The 17,072-nt window shown below is 40.1% G+C and overlaps 5 protein-coding genes across 7 annotated transcripts in view; 3 read left to right on the top strand and 2 right to left on the bottom strand.

Moving 5' to 3' along the window:
- The window catches only part of LOC116732561 (muscle M-line assembly protein unc-89-like), a 444,643-nt gene that overhangs the window by 93,795 nt on the left and 333,776 nt on the right, over positions 1–17,072 (bottom strand). The gene's annotated exons all lie outside the window — the stretch shown is intronic.
- LOC116732604 (high affinity immunoglobulin gamma Fc receptor I-like) overlaps positions 1–17,072 on the top strand; it is a 218,664-nt gene that overhangs the window by 57,937 nt on the left and 143,655 nt on the right. The gene's annotated exons all lie outside the window — the stretch shown is intronic.
- The window catches only part of LOC116732605 (high affinity immunoglobulin gamma Fc receptor I-like), a 185,917-nt gene that overhangs the window by 43,350 nt on the left and 125,495 nt on the right, over positions 1–17,072 (bottom strand). The window lies entirely within an intron of this gene.
- LOC116732619 (putative protein TPRXL) lies at positions 6,227–9,649 on the top strand. 2 transcript variants are annotated; one of them, XM_032582947.1, is made up of 7 exons: positions 6,227–6,443; positions 8,095–8,130; positions 8,232–8,501; positions 8,581–8,826; positions 8,902–8,946; positions 9,021–9,230; positions 9,350–9,649. In XM_032582947.1, the coding sequence occupies exons 1-7, from the start codon at positions 6,413–6,415 to the stop codon at positions 9,400–9,402; spliced, it is 891 nt and encodes a 296-aa protein (XP_032438838.1). In that variant the 5' UTR covers positions 6,227–6,412; the 3' UTR covers positions 9,403–9,649. The 2 variants fall into 2 exon arrangements, with proteins under 2 accessions (XP_032438838.1, XP_032438839.1); XM_032582948.1 differs by having other exon boundaries at positions 6,231–6,512.
- LOC116732651 (CD276 antigen homolog) lies at positions 11,338–15,782 on the top strand. The gene is made up of 3 exons (XM_032583000.1): positions 11,338–11,885; positions 13,760–14,119; positions 14,195–15,782. Exons 1-3 carry the CDS (start codon positions 11,819–11,821, stop codon positions 14,326–14,328), a joined length of 561 nt encoding a protein of 186 aa, XP_032438891.1. The 5' UTR covers positions 11,338–11,818; the 3' UTR covers positions 14,329–15,782.

The raw sequence follows: 17,072 nt of genomic DNA, 5'->3' as shown, positions 1-17,072 counted from the left end.
CTGATGATGTCACAGCTTTTAGCTACACCTGGAGCCTCAGAGCTTCATCATGATGAAGAGGAGGAGAGGGAGTCTTCCTCTTCTTCCAGATAATAATCACAGCAGCCAGAACAACCAGAACAACCACCATCAGAACCAGTCCAATCTGTCCTCGACCTGCAGAACAGAACCGGGAATTAGTCTGATCCCACTGAAGATCATTATCATCTGATCTGAGATGCAGAACCAGGAAGCTGCTGGTTCTGATCCAGAGACAAGCACTCACCTGGAGGAAGAGGAGGAGGAGGAAGAGGAGCGATACGCAGGTGCATGATGGTCGTCTCTGAGTTGCTTGTGTTGCTTTTTAATCCGTTTAGTTCAGTCTTGACACGGCACTCATACACTCCACTGTCCTTCTCTGTCACATTCTTTATAGTCAGATGGATTTGTCCATCAGTGGCGTTAAGGTTTTGTTCTGTTCGGCCCAAGTACTGTGGATTCTGGAGATCTTCATCAATCTGGTTATTCCTGTAGAGAAGCAGGTATTTTGGCTGCAGGTCGCCTCTGGTCAGGCTTACAGCTGTAACGATGCTGTTCCTGCCAGCTCTACATGGCAGATCGACGTTCTGTCCAGGTTCTGCTGGGACGTTTACAGGATCTGCAGGAGAGGAGTTGACAGAGCAGAGCGGTTAGAGAGAATCAGCTCTCCACCTCCACTGGTTTCATTCGTCTGAACTGACCTGCTGCTTCACAGCCTGACAGGCTGATCCAGAGAGCCAGGAGGACCCAGAGACAGGCGGCCATGTCTGTGACGCAGGACATCGCTGGACCGACTGAGGACAGTTTGGAGACCAAGTATATGGAAGCTGCAAGCACAGACAGACATGCATTAACCAGTCCAGGTTATTAATATCTGTAAATATGTGTATGTTGATGAATGTTATAGGCCTAGTAAATCAGAACGTCAACAGAACCTTCACTTGGTTCTACTGACTACCAGGAAACTAGTGGACCAAAAGACTGAGAAATGTTTTAATCAACGTCACGTTTGTAAAAGAAAAACTTGGATATTGTCACATCGAAAAGTTTTACATTTAAAATTCCAGATATTCTCTTGAGTTGGGAGGAAAAATACTGAATTTCTACATTAAAACTCTGAAATATACTGAGTGCAACAGAAACTGTGGAAGGTTCAAGTGGTAAACATGTGAGATAAATATGTGGATAAAGTCCAGAGAGTCAGAGGCAGAACTGGGATCTGGATCAGAACATTTCCTGGTCCAAACCTAACAGTGAATTTATCATCAGCGGATATTTGTAGTGTTTTAGATGAACTTTATTCATCATTTCATGTCATTTCTACATCAAGTTTGTGTGATTTTATTCTCTGATTATTATTTTAGTGAAAGTATTTCCTGCTTTTTCATAAAGTTCTTATTATTAGACATGTTCACATGAACAAATGTAGTTAGTGACAGTCACCTGCTGAGGTGTGGCCTGGGGTGGCCAACCAGCTGCCTGACAGAAATCTCCCAGGTGAAGGACCCAACCTGGCTGTGAGCTGGAAGCTGCTGATTGGTTGAGAGTCAGAGAGGAAAGTTTGGCTGGAAACTGGTTTTACTAAGGAGATGAAGGTTGTTGAGCTGAACTTAAAGGGAAGGAAAAGATTTGTGGATTCTTGGGAATCGCTGGTCTGACGACTAGAACCGCTGGATTGTGTTTAGGAACTGAAGGACTCTGGATTTTTAGGATATTTTATTATTTTATGGATCTTTAGTGTCTCTTTTTTTAAAAGAACATTTTCATTTAGTATTTTATTTTACTTTTACTTCCTGCCTCCTTCACCAGGAATGAACTAATGACCAGAGCGGTTTCCAGTCTCTGTGGGTTCTGATCCAGTTGCTCAGCAGCTTCAGTTCGGATCCAGATGGCGTCCATTTGGACCCGGGAGTTCTGATCCAGAAAAGGAGAATCCATTTGGACCTTCTGGTATTTCTGTCTCTAGTGTCTGATTTATAATCCAGAACCTTAAATCTTGTTTTTGTTTCGTGTAAATTTCTTGTCTTATGTCAGAATATCAGTAATAATAAATCTAATCCCGTCAAAAATGGAGAATTGTCTTTTTTGCACTTATATATGTAAAATTTTCAATAATAGATATTGGTGATTAAGTAGTTGATCAGTCAGAAATCATCCTTATTCTTTTCCTTTCAGCTTGAAAAGCAGCACTGACTCTTTGAAATCACATTCAGGTCGTTATTTACAATATTTTGTGAAATATTACAAAAATACTTCCGTTTCTAAAGTCGTAGTCGATAAATGATGACCTGATCGATTCTCAGATTAAGTAGAAAAAACCTTGATTCGCGTATCAAACATTCTTCAGGAAACATTTTTGCTCTAAAAATGTTTGATGTCTTATTTTAATATAACTGGGAGTAGAAAACTATAATTTACATAAACGCTTAAAAGCATTTACCACTAAGATTTTGTCTTCTGAAAAAGGTTTCTAAACTCGCCAACAAATCAGGATCTACGCTTCAGATTTCCTTTTTTTCATTTTAAACATTCAGTTTCTAAATTTTGTTGTTTAGCTTGAAAATAGTTGGACATGTTCAAAGAAAAGTGGGACAGAAATTAAAATAATACAAAAATCTTCACAGGAGAAAATCCTGAGAAATGTTCAATTTTCCTTCCTCCCCTCCTGTGTGTGTGTGGGTGTGCGTGTGTGTGTGTGTGTGTGTGTGTGGGTGTGTGTGTGTGTGTGTTCAGTACTCACCCAGAGGATCGACGCTGGAAATTGTCTAAGAGGAAAAAATCAACCGCCATTTTGTAAGCAAGATTTTCGGACTCGAAGCCGTAAATTTCCGGCAGAATGAAGGAGCCGCCATGTTGTATTTCTGAAATGTACGGGTGAAAGTCGGCAGTCGGCCTTCACTCCCAGAAACCTTGTTTGAAGAAACACTCACTTCATTTATAAGTGAACAACTTGTTAGTTTATAGAAACTAATAAGAATTGATCAGTTTGTGTTTTCAGGGTTTCAGCCTGACTTAATGTGAAACCAGAGAATTAAACCAGATGTGACCGATCCTCAAATCTACACAAATAGAAAGTGACTTCATCTGAAAACATGAATAACTGATTTAAACAAAGTGAACAAAGGAGTTTTTGGTGATTTATTCACTTATGTTGAGATTTTGAATCCCATTTTCTGTCAGATAAAATGTGTTTGACTCTCTGAAATATTAAAGATGAACAAAAAAAGCAAAACGGTGCAAATGATTTCTGCAGTAAAGTATTTGTTGACAAATTGGTTTTGGGTGATTTTATGAATAAAATTCATGAAACACAGTTTAAGGAAAAACAGCATTAAAAACACATATTTTGTGCCAAACTGTACAAAACTAAATATTTGATAACATTTTGTTTCTCAGCGTCAGAGAAGTTTGGATTGTTAGTGTGAATTATTGTGAAGGAAGTCAGGAGACAAACGTTTGTGCTTCTGTGCGGCTGGAGGACGGTCTTCATGTCCAGGCGTGTCTGCTGGCTGGAGGACGGTCTTCATGTCCAGGCGTGTCCGCTGGCTGGAGGACGGTCTTCATGTCCAGGCGTGTCCGCTGGCTGGAGGACGGTCTTCATGTCCAGGCGTGTCCGCTGACTGGAGGACGGTCTTCATGTCCAGGCGTGTCCGCTGACTGGAGGACGGTCTTCATGTCCAGGCGTGTCTGCTGACTGGAGGACGGTCTTCATGTCCAGGCGTGTCTGCTGACTGGAGGACGGTCTTCATGTCCAGGCGTGTCTGCTGGCTGGAGGACGGTCTTCATGTCCAGGCGTGTCTGCTGGCTGGAGGACGGTCTTCATGTCCAGGCGTGTCTGCTGGCTGGAGGACGGTCTTCATGTCCAGGCGTGTCCGCTGGCTGGAGGACGGTCTTCATGTCCAGGCGTGTCTGCTGGCTGGAGGACGGTCTTCATGTCCAGGCGTGTCTGCTGGCTGGAGGACGGTCTTCATGTCCAGGCGTGTCTGCTGGCTGGAGGACGGTCTTCATGTCCAGGCGTGTCTGCTGGCTGGAGGACGGTCTTCATGTCCAGGCGTGTCTGCTGGCTGGAGGACGGTCTTCATGTCCAGGCGTGTCTGCTGTCACCATCTCCTGAACTGGTCTGACCTGAAACACTGAGCCTGATCCGTTTCTGTTCTGATTTACTTCACTGAATCATTTCAAACAACTCAATCTTTATTTCTGAATGAGATAAAAACCAAGAGCTACTTTGAGTTTTCTGTTAAAGTTTAATAACCTGTATTCAGTTTTATTGATCATTTTCTTCTGATGCCTGAAGGGAAAATAAAAGTTACAACAGTTTAGCTGGAGCTGCTTTCAGAACAGAAACGTCTCTAATCTAGATTCAGTTCTAGAAATTCAGTTCTTTTATTCTCTACAGACATCCTGTCACAGGTAGTTTAGTTAGTTTAGGTTAACTATATCAGTAACCAAAGGAAACGATTCTTTAACTGATTTGTCTTTTATTGGGCCAAACATCCACATTTTTGATGACCTAGAGAGAAAAGCTGGTTCTGTCTGTTTCACTGAGGAGGAAGTAACCAGGCTCACAAAGATGTCAGGAACTTATTCATTTTTTAATTTAATCAATTTCATTGCTGAAAATCCCATGAAGCCTTTACTGGTGACCAGCTTTGACTGGGAGTTTGGAAACTGGACTAAAAACCAAACTAGGATGAAAATATGCTGTTCTGGTATTTTTATGAAACTATTGTTTTGAAGGAAAGGAGACTTTATGTTTACACACATTTCAGCAACAAAACAATGAAAAGTCCTTTGAACATAAAACATCAATCAGACTAAAACACATCATGTCATAGTGGCGTTTTCAGGAAACGTTATGAAACGTTGGAATAATAAAAAATGAATGATCTATGAGTTTAATCAAAGACAGCTCTTAGAAAAATATACTTTGTCTTATTAAAGGAACTTTTCTGAATTTTCTGGAAGGTTGTTCCAGATTGTGGAGCCTAGAAGCTGAAAGCTGCTTCTGTTTGTTCCTCTTCCAGCAGGTCAAAGGTCAGTCTCCCAGGAGGAGCTATCTTTCTTTTCAAAGGGAGTTTCATTGTCTTCATGCATCAAAGCACTTCCTGTATTAACTATAATAACAGTTTGATTGGCTAGAAAGTTAGTCTGAGAAACTAAAGACGTCTGAGAATAGAAAAGATTCTCTGAAAGCTGTTAAAGCTTCGCCTGGTAACAGTTTGCTGTGATTACAGTGGTGGTTTACTCAGGTTAAACTAGTTAAACTAATAATAGTTTATTACAGCATCATGAACTGGATATTAACCAGTTTATGATGCCAGTCATTTTAAACACAGTGTGGAGGAAGAATCTGGTCCAGTTGATTAATTTATTAAGAATTACAGAAACGTAACAGAAAAACAACAACAACAACAACAACAACAACAACAACAACAACAACAACAACAGACGGCCGAAACAAGAACACAACTGAAGTTATTGTCTTTGGACCTACAGAGGAACGATCTAGAGTCATAGATCTAGAGTTATAGATCTAGAGTTATACATCTAGAGTCATAGATCTAGAGTTATAGATCTAGAGTTATACATCTAGAGTCATAGATCTAGAGTTATAGATCTAGAGTCATAGCTCTAGAGTTATACATCTAGAGTCATACATGTAGAGTTTTAGATCTAGAGTTATACATCTAGAACACATCTAGAATACAGCTGAACATGTTTAAGGTCAGAGGTCAGAGTTGAGTTTGTTTTTTCACACTGATAATCTGCCAGTGAGAGTTAAAGTTCAGGATCAGATTCAGGAGCAAAAAAACTTTTAGAGATTTAAATATGAAAATGTTTCTGAGAACATGAAGAGTTTCCCAACAATAAAACAATTTTAATATCTGAACTGTAAATGTGTCAGATTGACCCCAACTGGAGGTCAAAGTGTAAATCATGGCGGCCTGAGGGTTTCATGAGGAACAGCGCCCCCTGCTGGACAAACACAAACCTTCAGCTCCAGAGGAAAGTTTGGTTTTTAGAAAGTATCTCAACAAAGGTGACTCATATAAAGTTTTATTATATAAAACAATGAAAAGTTTATTTTCCACTGCAGTGACTGATTTATTAGATATTTTACCGTCTAATGAATAAACTGACTGTAAAGCTGAACAACCAGCAGGGAGGAATTAAACTGATCATGTTAAATCAAACCATTTAACTTCTCTATTTCATGTCAGAAGGTCTAAGCTGCACTTTGTGTGATATTTTCCTCCATCTTGTTTCAGAGTGAAACCTGATGAAGAGCCTCTGAGGAAGAGGGAGGGTTTTACTCTGTGCTAAAACCGCAGATTGTGTTTGTGTTTTCAGACAGGATCTGATGAAAACAGTCTGATCTCTGAGAGCCGCCATGAAGGAAACATCTGTCCTGTTCCTGCTCAGTGAGTACAGACTCTGTTCATCTGCTGCTGGTTCAATGAGTTAAACACTGAGAGGACGAGCTGAGGGAGGTGAGACAGCTGCAGGTTTATTCACAGAAAGAAACATCCAGTTCAGTCGCATTGAAATCAGTTCAGCAGAAAAAGGTTTTTAAATGAAGATGTTTCCTCTCAGAAACACTTTTCATTTTTCCTGTTTGTGTGAATCTGAAGCTTAAATCTGTCAAAGTTGTGATGAATTTGCTCTTCATGTCAGACATGCAGCATGTTGTAGTTTCCATCATAACAGCCGTCTAACCCTTTAAAGTTCGGCGTCCCTCAAGGCTCAATTTTAGGTCCCATTTTGTTTATTTTATATTTATTACCTCTTGGTCAGATTTTCCATAAGTTTAATGTTTCGTTTCATTGCTTTGTGGATGACGTCCAGATTTATATGCCCATAAAACTACTAAATGGTAAAAATGAATCTCTTCAGCTATTGATCGATTGTTTAGCTGAAGTTAAATCTTGGATGGAACAAAACTTTCTTCACCTCAATCAAAGTAAAACTCAGTTTATATTATTTGGTCAAAACCTTCACACTGATAATCCAGACTTGATTCTTGGTTCTTTATCTCGGTTTTGTTGAACTTCTGCCAGGAACCTTGGTTTTATCTTTGATAGCTGTTTAAAGCTAGATAAACTAGTTAGCTCTGTCGTTAGATCAAGTTTTTATCACCTGCAGATTTTAGAAAAAGTTCAATCTTATTTTTGTTTTAAGGACTTTGAAGGACTTTTCCAGCCTTCATTACATCTCGAGTGGATTATTGTAATTCTTTGTATAAAAGCCTGGATTAATCACAGATGCAGCGACTTCCAGTGATCCAGAACGCAGCAGAACGGCTTCTTACAGGAACCAGGAAGTGACACCATATAAGGCCCTTCCTGGCCTCTTTCCACTGACTGCCTGTTTCATAGAGATTAGATTTGAAATGGATCAGCTCCTCTTTGTCTTCAGGACCTTTTGAAACTTCATTCTGTGTCCAGAACTTTAAGGTCCAATAATCGGCTGCTACTGAAAGTCCCTCGGACCCGACTCAAGAGGAAAAGAGATCGGGCTTTTTCTGTTGTTGCTCCTAATCTCTGGAATAATCTCTGGAATAATCTATGGAATAATCTCTGGAATAATCTCTGGAATAATCTCTGGAATAATCTATGGAATAATCTATGGAATAATCTACCAGAGATTAGGAGCAGCAACAGAAAAGCCTGATCTCGTTTCCTCTGGTCGCCACTGTAGCTCTATTGTTTTGATTTATTATTATAACTTATATTATTTTAACAATATATATGGATTTGTTTCTTTTCCTGTATTATTGCTATTTTTTTTCATCAACTTATTGTATTATAGTTTTTGTACAGCACTTTGGTTCCAGTTTTAAACCTGTTTTTAAAGTGATATATAAATTAATTTGACATAATTTTTATTTATAGTAATTGGAGGATATCGTTCAAAGCAATTGTTTATTTTTAAATTCATCCTCAAACCAAAACCTGATCCTGAAAGTTTGAACTTATTTAGAAATGAAAATGTTCATGTTTATGTCAGTAGTTCAGATATTTAGCAGATTTATTTGTCTTTGATTTAATTCCCAGTGATTTTTCTTCTCTTTAGTTCTGACATCAATGCTGAGCAGAGCACAAATACAAGGTTGGTGAACTTTATGTTTAAACCTTTAACATCACATCAGTTTTCATGAAAACATTTGGTTTCCTTGAAAATAAAAACTAAGCAGCAGATTTTCCTTCCAGCTGTTCGTCTGACTGTGATTCCCAGCAGATCTCAGTTCTTTGAATATGAATCAGTGACTCTGATCTGTGAGGATGAAAACGGATCTGATGGATGGACTGTGAGGAGAAACACAAGCAGAGGAACCAGGAAGAGATGTGAAGGATGGGGGAAACCAGTTGGTTCTACCTGCAGCATCACCTCCTTGTTCCCATCAGATACTGGTCTGTACTGGTGTGAGTCCATGTCTGGATCCTCCAGCAGCAGCAGCAGCATCCAGCTCTCTGTCTCTGGTAAGATCAGACTGTGGAGTTAGTGTTGCTGAAGCTGTGTGGAAATGGATGAAATGCTGTAGTTTGTCTCTGTGTTGAGGTGGATCAGTGATCCTGCAGAGTCCTGTCCTCCCTGTGATGGAGGGAGATGACGTCACTCTGAGCTGCAGAGCAAAGAATCCAACCCACAACCTCCCAGCTGCTTTCTATAAAGATGGCTCCTTCATTGGTGATGGACCATCAGGTCACATGACCCTCCTCCATGTTTCCAGCTCTGATGAAGGCCTCTATAAATGTAATGTCAAAGGTCATGGAGAGTCTCCATCCAGCAGGATCTCTGTCAGAGGTCAGCAGCTTCTCTGGATTTTGGTTTTAACTTGTGAGCGTCACCATGGTAACAAAGTAACTCTCTTTATTTCAGAGGAACCCATCACCTCCTCTCCACCCAGCAGTGAGTCTGTTACAGGTGAGGAGCTTCAGGGTCTCTGAGTTCATCCTCCGTCTCCTAACTGAGTTTTATTCTCCTTCATTATGATCCAGTAGCTTCATCCTCAGCTATGAATCTGTTCACATCATCATCATCATCATCATCATCATCATCATCATCATCATCATCAGCTGCTGCCTCTCCAGTCTCCACTCCTCCTCCTTTTACTGTGGGTCTTCCAGTTTTCATCCACCTGGTCGTGTTTTCTCCGTACTTCATCTCCACTCTGATCCTGGTCTCTTTATATCGACACAAAGACAAAGGTAACACTTTAAATCAATCACTCACTTCATACATTAACTAATTAATTACTTAATAAAAATGGTTTCTGACATTTTAAAAGCCTTTTATGTTTCTAATTCTTTCCTTATTAAACCTGCAGGAGACAATCTGCCCAACTCAGTGGTTATGATTTCCTCCACCCTGGATGAATAAAGATTTTAATGATCTGAATTATTATATCATCACCGTGTTTACCACATATCAGTATGACACGTCCCTGAGGAACTCCTTGTGTTTCTGTTTCCTTGAACTGATTAAATATCAGCTTTGAGTTTCACTGGAGGAGGAAAAGTCGGATCAACAAACATCATTTAAAAATCGGTCAATAACTGGAACCAGAGTGTGACATCATAGCCTTCTGTTGTTTAACTGGTTTCTTCATTAAAATGAATGAAATGATTTATTGTGTTGGTTTGTTTCTCCATCTTGTGTTTTCATGTTGCTCTGTGTCTGTGATGCTCAGTGTTAGCAGCCTGTGGTTTTCCTGTCAGCTCTGTGGTCTCAGCCTGTTTCCAGTTAGCCCAGCCTGTTCATCTCATCTGAACCACAGAAACCAGCTGCTGGTGGATCAGTGACTTTTTAACTGAAACTGGATTTTACCACCAATAACCAAGTGTTGGTGAAAACGTGTCCTGTCAGAGTTTCCACCTGTCTGGTCCAGTAGTGGCCATGTTGAGGTGACCGCAGCGTGACGGACTGGTCTGTCTTGTTCTCAGTTTCTCTGGGCCTCTCTCTGACAGGAACTCCTTCAAATCCACTAGCTTAGCATTAATTAGCATGTTCCTTTGGAGAATTGACCATGAAAATGTATTGATGGTTATTACAGTCTGGGGGACTAACATCTTAAACGCTGTAGCTGTGATTCCTCTGACCTACAGCCTGGTCATGTGTTAATGAGCAGGTGGAGGTGAGTCTCCATGGAGACTAAATGGATCAGGAGTCAATCTGCAGGTTGTGTTTTGACTCGGAGTCAAAGGTCAAGGCTGCAAGAGTAAAGCAAAGAAGCACACTGCCCCCTGCAGGTTGTAGCGCATCAGTACATCAGGCCCTGTAACAGTAACAAATCAACAGATTATTTATTATTGTTTATTCACCAATAAATCAACCATCACCTGCAGCGCCCCCTGCTGTCTACGGAGAGGAACTCAGTAAGATCCATCAGGTTCCAGCAGGAAGTGAATCAGAATAACTGAGGCTCATGGGAAATGTAGTCATCGCTCAGTGGGAGGTTGTGAGTTTGATTCCAGCTGCCTGCCCTGCTGGACGTCCATGTTCCTCTGAAGGAACCAAAATCATCCAGAAGCATCAGGAACGGCTCTGCTCCACCTGATGACGTCACTCAGTGACGTCATCAAGTTTAATCAGATTTATTGTCTCTGATTTCAGGCTGAGAAAATCCACAATATACACATGGAAATGATACGTCATCACTTTGTTTATAGTAGATTATATTAAAGCCTCATAAAGTTCATCAGTATTTAAATTAAAGGTCCGAGTCAAAGACAGTAAACAGGTTTGACCACCGGGGGGCGCTGTTGGTTTATAAAGAGGCTGAACGTCATCGGTCCGTTTCTGCTTTTATAGTTAGAATAGAATAAATAGAATAAAATAGAATAGAATAAATAGAATAGAGTAGAAGCTTTATTGCCCTTCAGGGGGTAAATCAGGTGAACCAGCAGTAACAACAGATTCAATTATAAAATATGGATACAAGCAGAGAAAACTCTCTGCTCAGTGAGGACAGAGTTACAGTCTAAGATAAAACATATTTCAGTTTCCAATATAAATATGATAATCATTGATTTTGATCCAGATTGATTCAGTTTCTGATCCTGATCAGAAATCCTCCTGGTTCAGTTTGAACAGCAGCAGATATCAATGAATCTAATGATAACTTTACACTTTTTTATGTGTTTATTGTAATAAATTCATCGAGAGAGAGAGAGAGAGAGAGAGAGAAAGAGAGAGAGACAGAGAGAGAAAGAGAGAGAGAGAGAAAGAGAGAGAGAGAGAGAGAGAGAAAGAGAGAGAGAGAGAAAGAGAGAAAGAGAGAGAGAGAGACAGAGAGAGAGAGAGAGAGAGAGAGAGAGAAAGAGAGAGAGAGAGAAAGAGAGAGAGAGAGAGAGAAGAGAGAGAGGAGAGAGAGAGAGAGAGAGAGAGAGAGAGAGAGAGAGAGAGAGTTCAGTTATCAGACTAACACCTTCAAGCCTTTAGGAAATCATAAAGTTGATCACGTGGTTCAGTAGAAACGCCCCCTGCTGGGAGTTTCACTGAGTCTATATAAGAACCAGTCAGTCTGAACCAGTAACGGTCTGCGCTCCTCTGGTCCCAGTCTCCAGTCCAGATCAGTTTCCTGTAGATTCTCCTCCCAGTTATAAACCATGGACAGAATCATTTGCTCTCAGCTCTGCCAGCAGCAGGTCCATCCTCACCGACCGGACCGGCAGCTGGGATCTTCCAGCGAGCTGACAGTTTCTGGAAGAGCAACAGCTTTATCAGTGTTTAGTTACTGGTTAGTTACTGGTTAGTTACTGTTCTGTTCACACCAACGGCGACGACAGAAAGGAAAATGAGAGGAGAAAACGTTTTCACTCTTCTAGTGGCTCTGACTTTAATCTTCCCCACCGACTGTCAAGGTGAGCAGGACGTGAATATGATCACATTTATCGGGTCAGAACCTGAGGTTCGGTGGTTCGGTTTCAGTCTGTCTCTGCGGTTAAAAAGGAAAGTTTTTGGTTTTTCTTTAACAGCTTCCAGGTTATTTAACAAGCGAGCCGCTGATTTTAGATCCACCCTCCTGTGGCTGAACGGCAGGAAACGGGCCACAGCCACCAATAATCAGTTAATAATGACAACAATCAATAACTGATCAGCTTCGTTTGCGCTGTTCAGACTCAGTTAAGGAAATGATGTCAGGATTTTTAAATCTCAGCTGAGAAACAGATAATAGATGAAAACAGAACTTCCAGCAGCTGGTCGTCTTTTTCTACGTTAACCAAACCAAAATGGCGGCGCGCGTAGACTTTGTGCTCCGACTCAAAGTTTGTCCAGTCGAGTAAATCTCAGTCTCGCTGTAATCTGTTGATGACAATAACAAATAAATCTGATCTGATCAAGTTAAACAGAACGAAGCTTTAATTACAACATGTAGGAAAACATGAATTTAAGAATAACACAAAATGGACAATTTGCTGCTAAATGAGTCAAATCCTTTAAATTAGTCAGTTGGTCAGTTTTGTGAAATTCTGACACTAAAAGTGAACTTTAGATTTAAAGTTTTCTTTGAAATATTTTACATTTTCTTTCTCAGTTGAGGATTAGAGAACTTCATGCAAACAGGTTCTGATTTCCTCCTGTCTGCTGTATCGCCATGGCGACCGGTGGGGCAACACCAACCGCCCCGCCCCACCATGCAGGGCAGAAACGGGGCAGAAGGACAGAAAGTCCCTCTGGGTTATGATTCACCAGAAAAACTAAAACAGACTTTCATTTCAGAGCTGAAGGTTTTCTGCTCCATTTATCCTCTGAGCTTTTAATCCTATTAAATGTTTGAAAAACCAAACAAACATCAACATTAGTTCTGCTCTGAGTCCCGGTCCGTTTGCTGCATGACTCAAGTAACGCTTCAATAAAGGAAAAAATGAGCCTGGAAGTATAAACATCATCTGATGTCAGCAACAAGCCGCCAGTTAACAGGTCAGAACCACTGAGATCAATTATTAACTCACATCTGATCAATGCTGGACTCAAAGACTCAGATTTAATAAAACATACAGATCATTTATCATTAAATATAGTTCATCATAAACCCAGCCTGCCGGAAACTGGACCTGAACCCAGCAGCAACCAGAACTAGTTCAGTTCAGTCAGGTAAAATGAATCGATTCATGTTCATAGTTCACCTCCTGAATCATCTGCAGTTCTCAGCTTCATCTTGCTAATAAAGCTTCTAATAATTTATCATAAACTCTAACAATAAAGCTTAAAATGAAAACATGGCTCATTAATTCTCTCTTTGTTTCCTTCCATGAAATCATATTTAAGGCTGAATTTCTAAAATTTTAATATTTATAAAATATTAATATTTTAATATTAATAAAATATTAAAATTTTAATATTTCTAAAATATTAATATTTTAATATTTTAAATATTTGCTCTGAGTGAAACTAATCGCTTCACCAACAGAAAACAAAGTTAAAAGTTTTCTGAGACTAAAACTCACTAACAGGAAGTTGATCAATCATTCTGATCAAACTTCTTCCTTCATGTTTCAGCTGAAGATATTCCTTCATAATAAACATATTTAATAATAAACATGAACATATTTACATGGAAGAATCACATTTCTTCTTCTGCTGTTGTAAATAATCAGCATCAGAAACTGAAAGCGTTTAAATGAAGGGAAGAAGAAGAAATTAGCCTGTAGATTCACTGACCTCCCTGCTGTCGTAAAGTCAGCTTGCTTTACTTTGGCCTTCAGCGCTGACCTTTGACCTCTCTGTTGTGCAGATCAGAGAAACGTGACAGCAGAACCGGGTCAGGACGTGGTTCTGCCATGTAGAGCTGCTGGGAACAAACGGCTCATCGCTGTGCAGTGGAGCAGATCTGATCTGGGGTCAGATTATGTTCTTCGCTACAGAGACGAGCGTCTGGACGAGGAGAACCAGAACCCGTCCTTCAGAACCCGGGTGGCTCTGCTGGACGGAGCGGTGAAGGACGGAGACGTGTCTCTGGTTCTGAAGAACCTGACAGCCAGCGACACCGGAGCGTACGAGTGTGGAGTCGCCCAGAGAGGAGCAGCAGAAGCTAACGCTAACATGAAGCTCATCAGCACCATCTACCTGCAGGTAGCTCCGCCCCCTCCTCCAGGTGAGTGGCTGATTCTCAGAGCAGCAGATGATGATCTGCAGTCGGATCAGACTAACACCTGGTTCTGTTCTGCAGGGAACCCAGAGGACAGCAGAAACACTGGATCCAGAAACCTGCACCTGGGACTGATAGTTTCAGTTATTTTAGTCGTTGTTCTGATTGTTGCTGCTTCGGTTCTGGTTCTGACCTGCAGGGAACCAAACAGCTGAAAAGCACCTGGACTGATTCTTCCTCTGAGTCTGGCTTTGGCTGCTCCAATAATCTGAACAGAAAAGTTTCCTTCCAACAGATTATTGTTATTGTTGACCTGAATTTCTCGGAGCTTTTCTGTCTTCCTGGGTTCCACCGGGTTCTGCTGAGATCAACACCAGCAGGCGACTTTCTGTCAGAACAAGCAGGTGAACTGAAGCTTCGTTAGTTAAAGACCTCAGAGCTGCAGAGAAGCTGCAACATTCAGACAGAGAAACATCAGAACTTATGAGTTTTATTCTCCTGACGCCTCAGTGATCAGAAACTAAATGACTTCAGAGGAGAACTGGGTCAGTCCGACCTGATTTCCTCATCGGGTTGGCATGAGGGTCTGGCTTTAATGAAATATTAAACAGTTTACAGAGAGGAGCTGCTGAGATCAACTACATTTTTAATAGTTAGAGAGTTTTATCATTTGGACTTTCTGAATGTTTCTTGTTAATCCGTTAAAGATCCAGATTCTCCTGCCAGCAGGTTATTAGCAACGTTAACGATTATCACTATTATATCTATCACGATTATAATTATAACATTAACGATTATCACTATTATATCTAACACGATTATAATTATAACATTAACGATTATCACTATTATATCTAACACGATTATAATTATAACATTAACGATTATCACTATTATATCTATCACGATTATAATTATAACATTAACGATTATCACTATTATATCTAACACGATTATAATTATAACATTAACGATTATCACTATTATATCTATCACGATTATAATTATAACATTAACGATTATCACTCAAAGCAATAATCATTGTTGAAATAACGTCAGTCTTGCAGTGGTACATAAATAAAGATCATTTTTCTGGATAAATCAGAGGAAAAATTATCATTTTTCCAGCCTGCTGCTGTCAGAACAGAAACATGTCAAAGCTCCAAACATGATGATTTAAAAATGCTTTTATTTAAAAATGCTTTTATTTAAAAATGCTTTTATTTAAAAATGCTTTTATTTCTTCCCATCTTAATAATTATAACAGCCTTTTTATGAACTTTATAAAATGAAAACACAAAATGCTTCACTGCGTCTGTCTGGACTTTGCTCATCCTTTAAGGAGCAGCTAAAGAGCCTCTGTTCAGGTTTATGTTTTATTTTTCTGTCATGTTTTATGGTTGTGTTGCTGTGAAATGTTTTCATCCAGTGAAATATGATTAATAAATAGTTCACCTCTCCTTACAGTGAACATTACTTCAGGTACCAGCTAAGAGATGTGATGAGAGGAAAACCCAGTGAGGCTGCAGGCCAAACATTTCACTCTGCAGATGATAGAAAACTGGATTCATATTTCACTGCTTGTCTTCCTTCAGTTATTTTAGAAAAGTTTTTCTGCTGCCTGGTTGTTTAATGTGAATAAATGTTGAATGTTTTCATGTTTCCATTATTTTTGCTTCATCATTTCAGATTAGTTTAAATGAAGAAAAGCTCAGGATGCAGTCAGAGGACGTGTGATATTTGTTCTCACTTTATGATTTAACTCAATAAAACCAGAAATGATTTTAGCTGAAACTTTATCTGGAGATGTTTTAAATCTAACATCCTGTTTAATCCCAGATTATTTCCTGTAAAATAAATTCATGCATTTCAATCCTTGGTCCTATAATAAACACATGATATTCATGAATTATATCATTTTATGTTGGTTATGTTAGTGAAAAGGTTTTATACTCGGCAACAATTGTTGCTGGTGGGAAACTGTACCGTCTGAATGACACAAATCTGACCTATTAATAAAATAAAACATAAAAATCATGACCTGCATAACCTATTATAGCAAAGAATGGTTACAAGAATGTTCAGAAATATTTTAGATGTATAAAGATTCAATGCCACAGCCTGCAGATGTCATTGTCTCAATGTGCCGAGTGACCTTTGACCTCATTTGGTCGTTTCATCAATGAGACTAAATCAGGTAAAAATGTCAGTATGAACAAATCTGCATCCAGGAGGAAATTGTCCCAGTTCCACCAGAACAAGAACCAAGAACTCCACCTTGGTTCTGTTCTGAACTGGTTTCAGACGTGGCTTCATCTGGTACCAGTCATTCAGTGGACAGATACACTTTGTGGAAAGGATCGCCTTCTGGGAAGGTGTGTGTGTGTGTGTGTGTGTGTGTGTGTGTGGGTGTGTGTGTGTGTGTGTGTGGTTGATTTCAACTGTGGGAACGACAGTGATGAAGGAAACATCTTCAGGTTCCTTCAGGTCTAGAAGATCTAAAACATCTGATAGTTTTAAACTGTGTGGGAAAAACGAGGCATATAGAAAAACTGGAGCTGATCTTAGTGGATAACAAACCAATGGACAACAGCATAGCGCTGTCTGTGTGTTAGCATAGCGCTGTCTGTGTGTTAGCATAGCGCTGTCTGTGTGTTAGCATAGCGCTGTCTGTGAGTTAGCATAGCGCTGTCTGTGTGTTAGCATAGCGCTGTCTGTGTGTTAGCATAGCGCTGTCTGTGAGTTAGCATAGCGCTGTCTGTGTGTTAGCATAGCGCTGTCTGTGTGTTAGCATAGCTCTGTCTGTGTATTAGCATAGCGCTGTCCCGTGTGTTAGCATAGCGCTGTCTGTGTATTAGCATAGCGCTGTCCCGTGTGTTAGCATAGCGCCGTCTGTGTGTTAGCATAGCGCTGTCCCGTGTGTTAGCATAGCGCTGTCTGTGTGTTAGCATAGCGCTGT

The sequence above is a fragment of the Xiphophorus hellerii genome, chromosome 14 (genome assembly GCF_003331165.1).
Source record: "Xiphophorus hellerii strain 12219 chromosome 14, Xiphophorus_hellerii-4.1, whole genome shotgun sequence".
Lineage (NCBI taxonomy): Eukaryota > Metazoa > Chordata > Actinopteri > Cyprinodontiformes > Poeciliidae > Xiphophorus > Xiphophorus hellerii.
This window is presented reverse-complemented; position numbering and strand designations above follow the sequence as displayed.

Bases quoted from the DNA above. Each gene is read 5' to 3' on its own strand.
- LOC116732651 (XM_032583000.1), top strand. From the start codon at position 11,819: ATGAGAGGAGAAAACGTTTTCACTCTTCTAGTGGCTCTGACTTTAATC. The intron at 11,886-13,759 runs GTGAGCAGGACG...TCTGTTGTGCAG, and splicing joins CTTCCCCACCGACTGTCAAG to ATCAGAGAAACGTGACAGCA. The intron at 14,120-14,194 runs GTGAGTGGCTGA...TCTGTTCTGCAG, and splicing joins AGCTCCGCCCCCTCCTCCAG to GGAACCCAGAGGACAGCAGA.
- LOC116732619 (XM_032582947.1), top strand. From the start codon at position 6,413: ATGAAGGAAACATCTGTCCTGTTCCTGCTCA. The intron at 8,502-8,580 runs GTAAGATCAGAC...CTCTGTGTTGAG, and splicing joins CATCCAGCTCTCTGTCTCTG to GTGGATCAGTGATCCTGCAG. The intron at 8,827-8,901 runs GTCAGCAGCTTC...TCTTTATTTCAG, and splicing joins CAGCAGGATCTCTGTCAGAG to AGGAACCCATCACCTCCTCT.